The sequence below is a fragment of the Lissotriton vulgaris genome, chromosome 12 (genome assembly GCF_964263255.1).
Source record: "Lissotriton vulgaris chromosome 12, aLisVul1.2, whole genome shotgun sequence".
NCBI lineage: Eukaryota > Metazoa > Chordata > Amphibia > Caudata > Salamandridae > Lissotriton > Lissotriton vulgaris.
The window spans coordinates 519,287,972-519,306,851 of NC_141700.1; the positions used below are offsets into that span (position 1 = coordinate 519,287,972).

The following is an 18,880-nucleotide window of genomic DNA, read 5'->3' on the forward strand; positions in this document are numbered from 1 at the left end:
GGCTCTGCAGAACCATGCCTAGAGTGTCAGTGCTCCTTACCTCTCTCGACGACGGATGCCAGTTGAGGGGAAGTCGAAGTCCGCTTGGCCTTCTTCTTCTTCTTCTTGTGCCTCTTCCCAGAGTGTCCAGAAGACCTTGAATGGGAGGAAGAGGACTTTGGGCTCCGGGAGTGGTCCTGCGACCTCCTCTTCTTTGAACGGGACGGTGACCTCCTCGGAGTCTGACTCAACAGTGTCGACTGCCGGGCCGCAAGCAACTTCATCGCTCGCTCACTCAAAGTCTTTGGGCCATCACCCAACAGTCTGAACACGACTTCGAATTGTGCTCGTATTCAAGACACCACAGATATACGCAGTGGGAATCGGTAACTGACATCATGCGAGAAAAAGTCCTGCATGGCTTAAAACGTGGCTTTCTCAAAGACATCCCTCGCACACAAAGTTGAATCCAAAATATCGACAAAAGTCGAGAAAAAACCTGCCAAAAAGTGGCAGAGGGGTAGCTCTTCCCAGATAGGTGCTTAACTGGTGCCGAACAAAAAGAACTGTTATCCCCGCGCGTGGGTGGTGCCTATATAGGCACCACGACATCATAACTGACGCTACCGATGCTGCCGACATCACGCGGAGCCGAATGGAGCCACTAGACGTCGCGTGAAAGGGGTATTGCTCAGCAAAAGTTTACGGATCGAGTGTGACGCCTGGGAAATTCAAAGGTAAGGAATCTGCAGCTACAAGTCTGTATCAGATTATACAATCATTGGCTGAAGCTAAAACATTGTCAGGTCTTGCAGTAGACCCAGAAGGAGACGATCCACACACTGGGCCCTAGACGGACCAGAAAGAGCTGCGTCCTGAATGGAGCACAATGGGCTCTCACACAGAGTGTGCAGATACCTAGACAATGCCTCAAACAAAGCAAAAGCAGACATGATCATCAACCTCCAAAATATGATGCATGAATCTCCCAAACCAGAGACAAGTCCAATAGACATAGATGACCAGGTGACAGTGGACTGCTGATGCATCATGATCGTCACAGACTTTGGGAGGGGTCAATACATTGGACTGGGGAGATGGGACTGGTCAAGATTGGACTGACAAATGGTGACCTTGATCGATCCCTCCCTCCCCCTGCAACCTAATAGAGGACTGCAGAACTTGACTCAACTCCTTGATATGTATCCTTACCCTATGAGGGTCGCACACCTATGTGCTCCCTTACTAGCAGATGTTGACGTTTGATTTGGCCCTGTTGGCATTCGTTTGTTGAGGAATTTTTATTGCAGGAGAGTTGGTTTGAGGTCATTATACATACAGAAGCCTAACAGGCTAATGATGGGCGTGTGCGAGGCACCGACACACAAAAAGACTGGGATCAGGGGCCATCAAATGCTTTACCTCAATGTGTGACAATGGGAGTGCCTACCACAGTTAAACTAATATCATGACATGTAAGGAGACTCAACTCCCCTAATAAACATAGGCAAATATGGAGGTATCTTTTTTATACAAGAAACACACCTACTGAAAATAGATAAATTCACAATGAAACACCCTAGATATCCTAATAAATTCTGGGATTCTGCCTCCACCAAAACAGCGGGCATTGCATTATTAAGCAAAACACTGGGTCAACCACAATTGGGGGTACATAAATATCCAGATGGGGGATTCCTTAAATTGAAACAATGGAGGTGAAACACAACACTCACATTATTAAATCTATATGCCTCCAACACATTATATTAGTCGGGGGTCTTCAGCTTCACTTGGGAACCCTCTCTGGATAGGCAAGCCAACTCATACCAGGGGAAAGGGAAATGTCTGCTTTTTTAATAATGAAATGACTGAGCTAAGCCTGGTAGATGCTTTGCGCCATTAACACCCTAATGTCCATGATTGAGCATACTTCTTGCACATCCATGCCTCGTACTCCTGCATTGACTACTTATTGATCACCCATTCCATCCTCTTATCTCTGACAGAATGTCTTATCACTGATATTTCTATATCAGATCATGCACATATAGAACTATCATGGGAGATAGACACAAGGCAGTCAAACACGTCCCTATATGGCGGTTAAATGTGCAAGTTTTCCCAGTTAACATAGAATTGATTCAAGAGGCGACCAAAATAGATGGGTTTAAAGCCAGAATGTGAGGTGGTATTACCTCAATTCACATTGCCAAAGCATGTGAGGTGTGCATTCTAGAACGCAAGGTCATTGTGGAAATCTTTGAAATTGAACAGTTAGACCAAGATACCCTGCCGAAACGTACCCAACGGCTGGTGCTACTGAGAGGACACCTACAAACCAGCAGAACCTACCATAACCACAGAACGACCAAATCAGAATGAGGCCTATTTTCCTCAAAGCAACGGTTTTATGATACTGGAGACAAAGTGGGTATGACACCGGCAAGCAAAATCAGACAGCATAAGGTTAGATCTTACATAGTACAAGTCAAAACTAAGGGAAACACATGGGCTGTAAGTGAACAGGACAAGCAGATGACTTTTTGTGAATTCTATCAAACACTCCATTCCCAAGGTCCCCGAAATCCAGCAGTCATTCAAACTATCTCCTATCACCCAATCCCAAAGTAAACTCCTCGGGAACCTATAGACATAGCTGAACTGCATTAAGTCCTTCGCACCATGCAACTGGGGAAGGCATCTGGTCCTGATGGTCTCCCTATCTCCTTTTATAAAACCTTCTTCCCATAGTTGCACAAGCACTTATTAAGGGTGTTTAACACCTTCATGAGAGACACTAGGTTCACGCCCACAAGGAACAAGTCCAAGATTGCCTGTATTCCCAAACCCGCTAAAAACACAATGTGTTTTATCAACCAATAGCACTCCTTCACTCAGACGCGAAGCTCTATACCAAGATCCTTGCTCACAGTCTTGAACCTATACTTCCTGGACTTATCAAACCAGATCAGATGGTGTTTATCAGACAGCCCTATGCGTCAGATAATCTCAGACGCTTGATCGAAAAACTCCACAAGTTTAACATGCCAGCTTTAATCCTTTCATTAGATGCAGAGAAGGCATTTGATCAGGTTGGCTGGTGTTTTCTAAGCACAGTCCTGGAAAAAGTCCTTCTGGGGCCAGAAATGATGGGTAAAACTATGGCCACATGCTCTGCTCCCATGGCGTTCATTAGAATCAATGGGCAAAACTCCCCAGCATTTACTCTGACAAGGCGCACAAGGCATGGTTGCCCACTTTCCCCCTTGTCTTTTGTCTTAGCGGTGGAGCGCCTGGCCATACAAATTCAACAAACTCAGCCAATAGCGAGAATCCCTATTTGGGGCAGATTGCACCAATCTCATTTATTTGCATCCGATCTCCTAATTTGCCTCACTAACCCAGCCGACTCACTACCAGCTCTTACTGAACTTTTGGATGTCTTTGCGGGGGTGCCTGGCTTCAAAAGCAACAAAGAAAAGGCACACATTCTCAATCTATCTCCCCACAAGAGGTACTACATTTCCAAACTCTAACTCGTCTCACTGGGCCCATAAGTGTATCAGATATATTGGCCTCAATATCATCTTGGTCTCAATATCATCTCCCCACCTTAGCAAGTGGACCAAGGTTAATTGGTCCCCCTTTTGCAAAAATATTCTTGAAGAAACTAGGAGATGGCATCCCCTATATAATACTTGGCTAGGACAGAATAATACAATTATAAGGAACATCCTACTGAGAATCCTTTACATTGTCCAAAGTCTTCCCACTTCTATTACCAAAGAAAGATATGAAAATGCTACAAAAAAAACTTTACAAATGTTCATTTGGAAGGGGTAAGAAGTCATGTATTTCAAATAAACTTCTTATGACAGCAAGAGAGAGGGGGAGAGGATTAGCATGCCCGAATTTGGTGGAATATTATTGGACGGCACACCTCAGATATATTTCCGAGTGGGTAGCCCGGGAGATTGAGAAACATTGGTTCCATATGGACTGAGATGTTGCATGCTGTCCCCTTTAGAAATTGGTGTGTTTATCACGCACCCACTGCCTAAAAAGCGCTTATATTGCTACCCCCAACAAAACGGTATTAGACATATGGGACAAGGGGGCATGTAAAAAGGGTCTTCCTACTTTCCCATCCTTGAACACATTCATTGTGCAGAACCCTGATTTCACTACGGCAATAACACCTGACTCATATGGTGAATGGGAGAATGGAGACTGCAGGACATTGAGTGACCTGTTTATGAGCAGTCAGATTCAATCGATCAACCAATGTAAAAAGGGATTCCAGGTTGCAGAATCCTCAAGGATGCAATACTACCAGCTCAGACATTGGGTGCTTCGCGCAGTTAATGCTAAGGCTGCCACTTAGCCTCTCAGACCTTTCAAAAACCTCATTTAATTATATGAGGGCAAGAGAGGTCTGGTTTCCACAACCTACCACACTCTGCAAGACTCAAAGCTGCCAGCTAATACACCTGTACCAAACACACGAGAAGACATTACTAGAGACCTCAGTCCCCAGGAAACAATGGGAGGGCATATGGCTAGCAATCTAAAACATCTTTAGGAGCACCCCTTAGAGGGACTTTAATGTCCTCACCCTGCTGGAGATGCTCACAATTAATAGGGGACTTCATATATATATGTATGAATATTAAAATGTTCGGGAAAGAAATCCTAGGTCACATTAAAGGGGTCCTAGGATAGCCCATCCCAGTAGATCCAGGTATCATGCTATTGTGGCTGCAGCCACCTAATAGAGAGGGTATGGCGCGAAAGGTCTGGAAACTAATATGCCAAATGGCAGGAGCAGCTAGGCAGCACCTGGTCCTTCACTAGAATAAAATGGAGGCGCCGTACTCAGCATTGTCATTCCACCGCTTACGGCGCACCCTGGCGATGGAACAACTCTCACACAGGCTAGCCTTAACAAACGAAATTCATCAGCAGAAGGCAACCCCATATACAGTATATGATAAAACTATATTACAGCTGCTTCATGCCCTATAGTGTGAGAACGCTACAGCTATTTGATAGAGAACAATGGCGCCAACAGGAAGGGAGGAGAGAGCAATAGGTATACGCAGCACTGGGCCCACAGAGGGGACAACCTTGCACCTTTGGACATCCCCCTTGCCCCTCACACCCCTCCAACGCCCCTTCCAAATGATGCTTTCCTCCTTCAGGTCATAGTCCAGTTGGGTCGAGTATGTTTTTTTTTTTAGATTTAGAATGGGAGAGAAGGGGAGCCTCCTTTGGGAAATGCAATAGAGTTTTATTTTCCTTTTTTTAAACATGTTTAACTGCCTGTTCATGATGCTCAAAGATTTGTTTGCAAGGCTGAAGCTTATGTTTAAGAGCTATTCATTAGTGTGTGTGTGTCAATCTTTATATGATGAAACACTTTGTGATTTCTGTGAGAAACGTTTCAATGAAAAGATTTAAAAAAACAGAATGTAAGTATGATGCTAAGGTCCGAAAGAGGCACAAAAAATGGTAATGGTAGAAAATAATTTACAGGCTTCAAAGTCTCTTAAAAAATGTGGACACTATAGGAATGTGAGCAAGTTAACACTGTGCTGAAGTTCAGACAAAAGTGGAATTATTTCCTAGGAACTACAGACAATCTCTAAATTTAATAAATCTTTAGTAAGGAAAGGAAAAAATAACAAAATATATTTGTCACACACAACAAACTTTTTCCACCTCCCAGGTAGACCTATATGGTGCAAGTACATTAGGAACAAAGTAGTGCATTTGTAATTTCAGCTGCAAGGAATTAAGCTTTTAAAGTTTTCCTCTTAAACTAGGCATCAGGATTTAGAGTCTGTACATCTGGTACAATTAATTAATTGCAGAAACTGGGGTTTAGTTCACACAATGTTAGTTTACTCTCTTCTCACTCTCTTTCATAGGACAATTTCTAAACTGCTTTGCACAAAACAGCTCTTAAAAGTGTTGACCCAGTGCTAGAATGAAGAATGACAAGGAGCAGGTTGAATTCAATCTCATGCAGAAGTTGGATGTACCTCAAAGATACTCCTCCGTTTCTCCAGGTGGCTTAACTTTGATTAGCCAGTTATTTAAATTCAGAAAAATATGGATTTACAGTATCTGGTAGTGTGCTGTAACTCATCTTTGTGCCTGGATACTAGGGAGCAATTTGTACAGTTTTCTATCACTCATGGAGAAATATTTTGTATGGCTACTTTTGCGTGGGAAAGCAGGCAGGAAAAGTCAGACAGAGGCCTCTTGAAGAATGTTTGCCAGGACCTCAACCTGATTATAGTAAAGACCAGATAAAAGTCGTCTCTCCAAAGCTACATATCAACCTTTTCACCCACCACATGATATCACAACATGTTGCTTTGCAATCATGGTCTTAAAGTGGTCTTGCTGTAGTCTGGGTGAAAAACAAAGATGCTGACCGCAGTTACTAGAGTATCTGCTTCTATAAGTTCAAAATAACTGTTGTGGCTGTTTTTTCACCAAATCCTTTTTCCACGTCAAAAGGCATGTAGGTCTACATATTGTCACATACTACATCCAAGCCCAATGACCTGATTACTACTTCAAGCATGCATGGCTTGATTTGAAGGATCCATACAGTCTTTGATTAGCTGAGCAGCCAACTTTGCCAATAAAAGCTTTACTGTTTTCTATAAAGCATTATAAAATATGTTTCCGAAATGGATGGTACCTGTAGCTCTTAACACTGGTGTTCCAGATGTGACAACATTCTGACTCCAATGACTCAGCATTTTTCAATTACAGTGTAAGTGTACGGAAGGGAATAGTTGTTTTTTGTCAAAGATACTTGCACTACTAAAAAATATAGTGCAGGTTGGAGAGTTTCAAAATGTGGTGCTCTGAGCTGGTCTATTCTTTATTGCTCCCAATCTATTGACTGCTACTTCTACAACACATTAAAGCCTCACTGAAGGGAAATAATGTTTCCACAAACTGAGATTAACAGCATGTATTTACTGAAAATATTACATTTGGCAAGTGCCTCTTCTTATGGTGAACTTGATGGAGGGATGGAAGACATTGAAAACTAAATCATCCGGACATAACCTGAAAAGAGTGTCGAAGAGAGAGTTCTTCTGGTTAGAAAATGCTTCTCTTCGTCATTGGTTATCTAAAACACATACTAAGGGAACATGCAAGAGGTCAGTAGTTGCTGAAAAATAAGTAGTCTATATGAAGGCAGCTTATGTTATTAAATTCATCTGGATAGTCACCAGCATTATTGTTTTATCTTTCATGCAGCACTTCACATTCACTGGCTGACTGTGTGTGGATTTATATTTGGAGAGGTCAGTGCAGAAAAATCAAGCCAAGTGGGCCCATCTGAACCAAGAGAGGGGGACTTTTTCTGATCAGCTGAACAGATATATGCCTCATACAAAACAAAAGCATTAAAACTGATTGATTTAAAAAAAAAATGGTAATACAGAAAAAATACTGAATTTTGAGGTGTATAGTCTTACTATTTAGCATAGCACAAAATTGTTGAAGATAAAATGTTTTTAAAGTTTTTAAAAAGTTGAAAAATAGTCACAGGGTCATGACAGACAGCACAGATTATCCAAACATTATAAACCAAGGAGGAATACTCACAAAAGACAGCTTACCTACAAACAAGCCGGCTCTCAAATTCTCCCACTTCCAGGGGAGAGAACTTGATCAGAATATTTTGTTTCTTCAAGGCTGGTATGGTCCCACAGCTTGGCTCCAAAGTAAAAGGAAGAACATCTGGGTCGACTGACAGCAAGGAAGATACACTCTCTAATATACTTTCTGGTCGGCCCATTCCACGGCTTGAGGTTGCTTGTGATGAGGCGGTATCACCACCAAACTGAGAACCACCTAGATCAAGCAAGAAAATAGGTCCATTTTTTATTAATTAAAAACAAATAAAACACCATAATGACTTCTTCATCTCTTTTCATTTTCTGTTAAAAAACACTAATTTAAATGCATGCTTATCAACAAGTGCCACAAAAAGTTTAGAACTTGTAAATGGTGCCTTATTTGTCACCGGCTGAAAATGGAAAACATATTCACGCAAAAAATTTAAGTTTTGTTAAACGCTAGTTCATTCATAGAATTACAGTTTCTGAATATGTGACTTACATAAAAGAAGATCCCAGAATTTTTATTTTTTTAATGCTGTATTCTGCTACTCAACCAATTGTTTTCAAAAAATCTTCAAAGCCTTCACATCTTTGAAAGTAGCATGTAGCTACTATGTGCATATAGAATTATTCACTTGCATGTAAATGTAGGAATAAACAATTATAGGTTTACTATGTCTAAATAAGAAATTGTTAGACACTTTATTGAAAGGTTCACTGCTATCAGCCATGTAAAAGCAATCCAAAAAACTACTGACATCAAAACAAATTTGCAATGGCAAAAGTAAAAACTATTCAGAAAGAAAGCTTAGATGCATTCAACATGGCATACGTTGATAATAGGCTGATTAAGAGCAATGCATATTTTATTACACCACACAAAAACAGTGATTCCATGGGCAGTTTTGATCAATGTCTTCTTAAGAAGTTTTGAGGCCCTGGGCCAAACATATATTGGGACCCCACATTAAGAACAACCTTACATGTTATGGCCTATTTGCTGCTAATTCAAGCCTGCATGAAGGAAGAATAAAGAAAATAAATGACAAAGGTGAGATCGTGTGATAGAAATATCACTTTACCAGGGGGCCCCTCGGAAGGTGGGGGCCCTGGGCAATTGCCCACTTTGCTCCTGCCTTAAATCTTCTCTGATTTGACAAGTAACTTAAGGAATTCATGAAAGACTAAGGACCCAATTTTGAGTGGGTCAGGAAAGGGTGATGTACTTAATGCACATGATAAATACCACTCCTTTTTACTGCAATCTTTCCTATTCTCCTCTTTACTGTAGCCTCTCCTTCTCTGATTCCCCTACCTCTTAGCCAACCACCGCACCATTTAGTTGAATTCTTCCCCAATCAAGGTAAGGCCCTCCAGGTTGGAGGCAGGGTACCCGCTTGGATGACACGCTACCTGCGTCCCAAACCACGTTGACTGAAGGATTCACACAAAATACTTCTATCTTTATTTATTTATTTATAAAGTTTTATATAGCACAAACTTGATCCCGAAGGATATCAGAGCGCTTTACAATTTGAGGCAAAGGTAACAAATCAGAACATTAGTCTGGAATCTAAACTATTATTGTATCCCACAAGATTGCAAGACACACTAAAGAAAGTTTTAAAATAGATATATCTATACCCAAACCAAAAACTTTCATAAGTGCAACAAATTAGAATCTGGGTAGACATACCTAGACTTCTCTCAACCAAACACTGCCATTCATTGAGGTGCACCAGGAACGTCAAAAAGTTAATACTTTCGGTAATGCCTTGTCTAGTAGAGATTGGCTCTAGCTGCAGATTCCTTATCTTAGAATTATCGCCAGGCGCCAGACTGGATCTGAATTATTTTTACAGCAGTACCTCTGCGCATTGGTAGAGGGAGTCAAGCAACTCCATAGCGACTTCATTTTCTGGATGTGACGTTGACAGAGTCCATATAAGCCCTCCCCTGACAGACTGACGACAGTTTCTTCTGTGATGATTTTTCGAGCCAACAACCCGGAGTCACTATAGAGACTGCCTATGGATGCAGTGTGCCAAATAAGAGACATCTTTGGGTCAAACAATTACAAAGTCCTAAAGAAGGGCATCAGAATGCCACAACAGGGATCTTGAAGGTAACAGGACTTACAGTTTGCAGAACCGGGAGTATGGGTAGGTCGTTAAGTAATCTACAGCTAGATCCTGTCTCTCCCAGATAAGGAGTTATTGAAGGTAAGTAACTTGTTCATTTGCTAGAGATACCTAGCCACAGATTTCTTAGCTTAGATTTAGATACCCAAGCAACACCATCCTTGTAGGCGGGTCTGTGAACTGAACTGAGAGAAAGATCCCTGAATAGGACTAGCCGATCCACAATAAGATAAAGCAACCAGGCTGTCTAAGGAATTATTGGTGAAGCTAAGAAGATGCTCCACTAGGAAGACAGTGGGAAGCCCGCATGAGACGCATGTGGGAAACATTACCCACAGCAGAGGGATTAGAAAGTATTGGAAGAAAACACTTTATAGAAACAATAATACTATGTAGCCCTGCCAAAGATAATCAATACGTGACTGGACAAGACTAAAGGACCAAGGACATCAGACTATACCATTGAATTAGTGCTCAAGCTTGCTGTAGTGGAAACCAGAACGTGAAATACCCGACCCTGTGACATAGAGGAAAGGGAATCTCAGAGCACCTCCATGATAGATAGAAAGAAAAACATCCCTGCAATGCTGAACAATTGCATTGCAAGAAGACAACAACAACTTTTGGTAGAGACCCCTCTCAGAAGGAGAAACCCTCCTAGAGAGAAGACAACCCTCTGGGACAGGACAGATTGAAAGACAGACGAGACGGGTAAAATGAAATGCATAAGCAACAACGAATTCAAGGTCGAACCAAAGTCTTAAGAGAAGCGCAGTGACAAACAAGTTACCTTTGGTAACGCATTATCTGGTAGAGACAGGATTTAGCTGCAGATTCCTTACTTTAGATTCCTTACCAGATGTGAGACTGGATCAGGAAATTTCTAGCCATAGCATTGTCCACGTGCGGCAGAGGGCACCGCGCGACTCTGTATTGACGCAGTCCACTGGATGTGACGTCAACGGAGTCCAGGTAACCCCCTCGCCGATGCGTCAACATCAGTTTCCTCCATGACTATTTTACGCACTCAAAACTCAGAGCCATAAACTGAAACTATCTATTGAACGAATGTGGGACATTATTCCACTGTATTTCTCCCCGCAGGGAATCACAACGCGGTCGTTACAATGACCGCGTTGTGATTCCGCATACCATTACTCCACGAGCCAGATCAACGACTTGCGGAGGGGGGGCGCTGGATGTTTGAATAGTATAATTTAGTATTCCAACTCCAGTCTATGCGGACAATAGGGAAGGTGTTGGATTTTAAAGTAGGGTCCCATGCCTCAGCTCTAGGGAGAATGACTTTTCCTCAGAGAAGAGAGCGAGCATGAGGCTAGGATGAGGGAATCCAAGCTTAGAATCAGGAGGCAAGAAGTTGCCCTTGCAAAAGAGACCCTGGCTTCTGAGAGAGAGAGAAAATTGTGTGGGCTAGAGCCCACTGGTGGCAGCACAGTACCTAGAGATAGGGAAAGGTCTCATGACCATAGAAACCTGAACAAGATTGTCCCTCCCTACCAGGTTGGGGATGACATCCACAAATGGATAACTGCTTTGACTGCTTAGGAGAGGGCTTGCAAAGTACATCAGGAACCCCAAAGTCAGTGGGCAGCAATATTGTGGCTCTCCTTTTCAGATAAAGGCAGAGACAAGCTCCTGACAGTTAATGAACAGGATGCTGACAACTACTATGTCCTGAAGAGTGCTCTGATAGATGGGTTTGGCTTAACCACTGAGCAGTACAGGTTGCTGTTCAGAGATACCTAGAAGACACAGACTCAGGACTAGACTGACTTTGTAGATTGTGCTACTAAGGCTCTGGAAAGAAGGTTACTGGGCAGTAAGGTTAATGACTATACAGGATTATATAATTTGATCATGAGAGAACACATTCCTAACAATGTCAGAACCAGTTATTGCATCAGCACCTGATTGACTCTGATCTGACCTCTCCCCAAGAATTGGGAAAGAAGGCAGACAAATGGGTCAGAACCAGGGTGAAGCAGAAGGTACAGAACCAAGGTGGTGATCAGAAGAAGCAAGACCAAAATGGTGGGGAGAAAGCAAAAGACCAGAAGTCTTCTCAAGGGCCCCAAAAAGCTACTAATGGTGGGGGTTCCCAACCTGCAAAAAAGAAAGAAGGTCCTAAGAAACCATGGTGCAAAGTATGTGAGGTAAATACTCACTGGACCAGTGAATGCACCAAGAAGGAGGCAGCTCCAGCCACCATTGCCCCCAAGGCAACTGTTCCCCCTAGTACTGCTAATAGCAGTGGTTCTCAACAGAAGGGTGTAGTAGGGTTAACCCTGGGAACTGAGATGGATTCGGGCCTAGTCAGAATACCAACTCAAGCTGTTCTTGTCTGTGATGTAGACATGGCTATGTCCTCTACTGTGAGCCCCAGTAACTTGGGCAAGTACAGACAGACTCCTTTAATTAATAACAAAGTGGCTCAGGCCTACAGGGACACATGTGCTAGTGTCACAATGGTGACACCCAGCTTTGCGGACCCTGGACAGATAATACTAGGTGACAATTACCTAGTGACCAATGCAAGCAATGTCACTACCACCCAAAGAATGGCAATTGTTAATTTCTCCTGGGGAGGGGTAACTGGCCTCAAAAGAGTTGTTGTTAGTTCAGACCTCCCTGTGGAATGTTTGCTTGGCAATGACCTAGAATCTTCAGTCTGGTCTGAAGTGGAGTTAAGGACTCATGCAGAAATGTTAGGTATATCAGCACATGTCCTTGCTGTGACCAGGTCACAGGTCAAAAATTGCAACAGTGAATAAGCCCTGGATCCTGAAATAATGGACCAGTTGCCTACCAGGAGGAGAAGCAGTAGGGTTAAGGCAGTGCCTTCTCCCTTGCCTCAGGAAGAGGATCAGCCTTCTCAGGAAGCTGATTGTGAGACCCAGGAGGAAACTGTCCTAGAAGAGCTTGAGCCTGATCAGATTGAGTTTCTTGGGACAGGGGGACCCTCCAGGGCAGATCTGAGGCAGGAGCAGTTGGACTGCCCTTCTCTTGAACCCCTCAGACAGCAAGCTGCTACTGAGGCTGCTGAGAATGCTAGTGGGACCCACAAAGTCTATTGGGATGATGGGCTCCTGTATTCAGAGGCTAGAGACCCCAAGCCTGGTGCTTCCAGGAGGTTGGTCATACCTTTGGCATTCAGGGGCTTCCTTCTCACACTAGCCCATGATATTCCCCTTGCAGGACATCTTGGCCAGAACAAGACTTGGGACAGGCTTGTCCCTCACTTTCACTGGCCCCACATGTCAGACGACACCAAGGAGTTTTGTCACTCCTATGTCACCTGCCAAGCCAGTGGCAAGTCAGGTGGCACCACAAAGAACCCCCTAATACCACTACCTGTGGTGGGGGTTACCTTTGAAAGAGTAGGGAAAGACAATGTTGGACCAAAGGATCCCCAAACAGCCTCTGAGCACAGGTTTATTCTGGTGGTAGTGGATCATGCCACCAGATACCCAGAAGCTATTCCCCTAAGGACCACAACAGCACCCGTGGCAAGAGCCCTCCTGGGAGTTTTCTCAACAGTGGGTTTTCCAAAGGAGGTTGTCTCAGACAGAGGTGCAAACTTTATATCTGGATATTTGAATGCTGTGTGGAAGGAGTGTGGATTGAACTACAAAAAGTGACAGATCACCTCTCGGACACAACCACCTACATTAAGCTAGACAATGACCCGACAACTATGATCATGGATACCTTGGTTCAAATTTTGGAACATGCTGAACAAATGCCATGAATTTGTAAGACCATGCAAAATTTTCTTACAGTTCAACATCCACGGAAACCCCGGCTGTACATGCTCCTGAAAGTTCACAAGAGCTTGAGCAATCCACCTTTTCGACCAATCGTCTCCGGGTGTGACTCCATCTTTGAACCAGCGGGACGCTTGGTAGATCATTTTCTACAAAAATGTGTCCAATCCTGGCGCAGTTACATGAAAGACACTACTCATTTTCTCAATAAGTTGCAAGAGATTCAAGATCAGTATTCTCCCTCTTGGCTCATGTGCACAATTGATGTCACATCATTGTACACATCGATCCCGTTGAGAGATGGAATAGACGCCTGTGAATGGGCTTTACTACAATTACCTACCTTGAGTGTTGAGAAAGTTTTTTTACTTGAGTTGTTAATATTTTGTCTTCAGCACAGTTACTTAAAGAGGAAAGATGACTAATCTACAAGTGAGCAGAACCTCCATGGGTTTTTCTGGGGCTCCCTCGTACGCTAACACCTTCATGGCGCAATTTGAGAACGAGCACATTTCTCAACAAGACCATTGGAGCACCAATCTGGTGTTTAACGCAAGATTCATTGACGACATTTTTCTCATTTGGAATCACTCAAGAGAAGTCTTGGAAGAACTAATCGTGGCACTCAACACTAAACTCGAGAGGATCAAATTCACACATAGTATCAGCCAAGACACTATTTCTTACCTAAATGTGTTGATACAGAAAGACGACGCGGGCTTCACGACTTCTGTGTACACTAAGCCGACAGACAACAACAATCTATTATTGTACTCTAGCTTCCATCACCACAGCTAATACAAAGTCTTCCATACTCGCAGATGCTTAGAATGAAACGCATCACCTCAGACCACAACAAATTGGCCACTACCTTACAAGAACAGAATGTTAGATTCCAAAAGCGGGGTTATCCCGCATCCATCTTGACTCTTGCAGCCAACAAAACAGAGACAGAAGATCGCCCATCCTTGTTGCAAACAAAAGTTAAAAGTACCACTGTTCGACACGTTTTTGTCTCTAAATTTTCAACTCGGTCAAACGCTATCAAAAACATTATCAGATCAAGATGGGATGTTCTTAAACATGAACGAGATTTCAATGGTTTGTTTACTGAGGCACCATTATTCGCGTACACCAGGAGTAACAACATTAAAGACATATTATCCTCTACCCAGAAAACACAACAAAATTTTCGTGGCATGTGCAAATGCCAAAATTGTGTACATTGCAGCAATGTCATCGTTGGCAATGCTATACATCACCCACACACTGGCAAGACAATTCCATTTAGACACAATGGCTACTGCAACACATCTAACGTAATTTATACCATCAAATGCCCTTGCGGTCTTTTATACGTAGGCAAAACATCACGCAAAGTCAAACTCAAAGTCAGGATGACAGAACATAAAAGCACTATCCGCACCAAAAATGTTAAGTCATATTTTTCCTGCACATTGGTCTGAACATTACCATTCTATCGCTCAATTTCAATTCACTATACTAAAAGTGTTAACACACGAATCAGGTAGAGACACTGATAGACATCTCACACAGAGGGAAGCTTGGTGGATTAAATATTTACAGACCCTTGTACCCAGGGGGCTTAACGACAGGATTGAACTACTGTGCTTTATCTGAACGTTCTTTTTCATACTGTATACTTCATGGATGTCTGCAATTGTTCTTGTCACTTTTAGATTGTGAGTGTACCTACTTCAGCCAATTGCAGCACAGACTTTCTGGTATTTCCAGGATTGGGGCAAACCTTCTTTTCCACCTCTCATTTTTGTTTTCACCATTACTCTCAGTATTTTGCATGTTTTTTATCGTCTTTCTTCATTCTGTATCTGCTTTCATCTGTTTTCCCAGTTCTATCCACTTCTGCTAGCTTGCCAGTTTCCCCTCCAACTGTGTTCGTTTTTTCTTAGCACACACGGTTTTGTTTTTCAACAGTGTCCGTTCCCCTTCTATCCACCAGCAGTACCACCGCGTCGCTTCTCGCTTTTATTCACCTCTCCAGTATAGAGCATAGAGACGCCGTCAGCTTCTTGGCTTTGACGGAGCACATTCATTGCTTTTTACACACTCCAAGATGGCGGCAGAGTTTAGTCCCATTTCTATTTTTGTACATGGATATTTAGACTGTTACTCCCCCCACGAGTCCAACCACGTTTGCGGGCTGGCTCGTCCAAACGTTTCTTTCCGGCAGCTTCACCAGCTCGTCCAGGAGTAGTCTCCGGGGCAGGTAAGAGTTTTCTTGTGCAGTGCCACATTGTTACGCTTGATTTTTCATAAGCAATCAGTAGTTTCTGCTCTTCAGTGGCAGGTTTCCCACCAGCGGTTTAATTGTGCTTTACAGGCGTGTTTCCCGGCGTGTCTTCCGGTGTGATCACCATCACAGGATTTCATAATACGGCGTCCACAATGGCACTCACTTGTGACTCCCTCGGATGTCCCAGCTAAACCCCACTCTTGGCAAATATCCATTTCCACCAGGTAACCTATCTCGATCTGGCCTTTGCTTTCCAGCACCTCCGCTTTGACATGAACTTAGTAGTTTCTCAAGTTGTTTTTTAATGTTCTCTCACAGGGACACTGTGTAATCTCCTGGTCCATTCACAGTTTTATCTGCAGTCTTCTGCACAGTAAGTGCACTTTTTTTCGATTTGGCAACAGTTTTGTCTGTCTGCAGACAGTTTAGGTTATTAATTAGGCACCATTCTTTTTCATCATCAGGATCTGCAGCCTCGATTATTTGCCCTAGGATCCCACACCAGTGTTCAGGTCATATGTGAGTGACCGCTTTGTCTCCTCACGTCTTTCTTTGTTGCTCTATTCACCATCACCTTGTTGTTTTCATTCACCACTACTTCATGTTTTTTCATTCACCTTCACTTTGTCTTTCCCATTCACCACCATTTCATGCTCTTTCAATCCACACCATCCCATTCGCAGTTTGTTCTTCAGTCACACTAGGTTCTTTCATCTTTTTCTCAATCAGGTGTCGGTTTTCTCATTCCTCAATGCAATTGACAGTGGTAGTTTCACCAGTTTTTGCAGAACCTCGTCATTACTATTTCTGGTTCAGTGGTTTGTAACCCTGGTCGCTTTGACGTTGTTTTCTTTCAGTCAGTTCTTTAACTAGTTTGATACACAACCTCATTCTCAGTAGGCTCAACTTTGTTTCCAATGTTCTATCTTTTACAGTGCCCCCGAAGAAGGGATTACATCCCGAAATGCATGGGGCATGACTATGAATACATAATAATGCAGCAATATGATTATATTTGTTCGTTGTTTGTTCTCACATGACAGTATGTCTTTGGCAATAGCAATATAATGCGTGGTCCTTGTCATATGTTTTTTCACTAATGAGTACAATGTCAGTATATAATATCTTGTGAATTATCGCTGTTGACACTAAAAAGAGTTGAACGAAAAAAAATTCCAAAACTTTTTTTCAAAAACGTTATTGATTTGTGTTTTCATGCAATTTGTATATTTGTTGTTCATATCTTCAATACTTTAATTTAAGCAGTGCGCCTGGCATACTGGTGGTTCTCCACCAGCACTTTTTTCCTGTTCTTTTGGCTGGCAACCGTCCCACCAGACAGCACGCATCATTGAGTACATTTTTTAAACACCTGTTAAACAGAAGATTAAAGGGAGCGTACACACCTAGATACTTTTTCTTCATTGAACTACAAGTTCACCACACCCTATCATCCACAGTGCAATGGTCTGGTGGAGAGATTCAACAAGACCTTAAAGGGCATGATCAAGGGTTTACCTGAACAGCTTAGGCGAAGATGGGACATCCTGCTGCCCTGCCTTTTGTTTGCTTACAGAGAGGTCCCACAGAAGGGGGTTGGCTACAGCCCTTTTGAGATTCTGTTTGGGCATCCTGTAAGAGTACCCCTTTGTCTGGTGAAGGGGGGATGGGAGTTACCTCTCAAACCTCCCAAACAGGACATTGTGGATTATGTACTTGGTCTCCGCTCCAGGATGACTGAGTATATGAAAAAGGCATCAAAAAACCTTGAGGCTAGCCAGGAATTACAGAAAGCCTGGCATGACCAAAAGGCTGTGCTGACTGTTTACCAGCCAGGACAGAAAGTGTGGGTGTTGGAGCCAGTGGCCCCAGCAGCTCTCCAAGACAAATGGTCTGGACCCCACACTATTGTTGAGCAAAAGGGAGAGGTAACCTATTTGGTTGATCTTGGAACTGCCAGGAGCCTCCACAGGGTGCTTCATGTCAACAGATTGAAACCATATGTTGACAGGGCAGACATGGGCTTGCTCATGGCTACAGATGAGGGGCAGGAGGAAGAGAGTGACCCTCTCACAGACCTGCTTTCTCAGAACCCTGATGATGGTTCAGTTGATGGTGTAGCCTTGGCAGGCAGCCTCACTGACCAACAGCAACAGGACTGCAGACAAGTTCTACAGTCCTACAGACATATGTTTTCTCTGACTCCAAGTCAGGCTACCTAGTGCACTCATGAAGTGGACACTGGGGACAGTCTACCTGTTAAAAGTAGGATTTACAGGCAACCTGATCATGTCAGGGACTGTTTCAGGACAGAGGTCCAAAAGATGTTGGAGTTGGGAGTCATTGAGCCCTCAGAGTCCTTAGGCCAGTCCTGTAACCCTAGTGCCTAAGCCTCACACCCAAGATGATAATAGAGAGATGAGGTTTTGCGTGGACTACAGAGGCATCAATGCTGTCACTAGGACAGATGCCCACCCAATACCCAGGGCAGATAAACTCATTGACAGATTGGCATCTGACAAGTTTTTGAGTACATTTGACTTGACAGCTGGCTACTGGCAGATCAGACTAGCTGATGATGCAAAAGCCAAAACAGCATTTTCAACCCCAGGAGGACATTATCAATTTGTGGTAATGCCTTTTGGTCTGAAAAATGCACCTGCCACATTCCAAAGGTTGGTGAACCAAGTCCTCTCAGGTCTGGATGACTACTGTGCAGCTTATCTAGATGATATTGCTGTCTTTAGCTCCACTTGGGAAAATCACCTGATCCACCTGAATAATGTTTTGGAGGCCCTGCAGAAGGCAGGCCTAACTATCAAGGCTACGAAGTGCCAGATAGGGCAGAGCAAGGTTGTATAACTGGGCCACCTTGTAGGTGGAGGTCAGGTTCAACCATTGGAGAGCAAGATCCAGACCATAAAGGACTGAACTGCTCCCACCACCCAGACACAGGTCAGAGATTTCTTGGGCCTGACTGGGTACTACAGGAAATTTGTCAAGGGGTATGGTTCCATAGTGACACCCCTTAATGACTTAACC

General features: G+C 43.3%; 1 protein-coding gene across 1 annotated transcript in view; it reads right to left on the reverse strand.

Annotated features, from left to right (window-relative positions):
* The window catches only part of HYDIN (HYDIN axonemal central pair apparatus protein), a 2,950,008-nt gene that overhangs the window by 564,739 nt on the left and 2,366,389 nt on the right, over window positions 1–18,880 (reverse strand). The window contains exon 69 of the mRNA XM_086945295.1: window positions 7,635–7,869. Within this exon, the coding sequence (XP_086801421.1) occupies window positions 7,635–7,869 (235 nt within the window). The remainder of the gene's footprint in view (window positions 1–7,634; window positions 7,870–18,880) is intronic.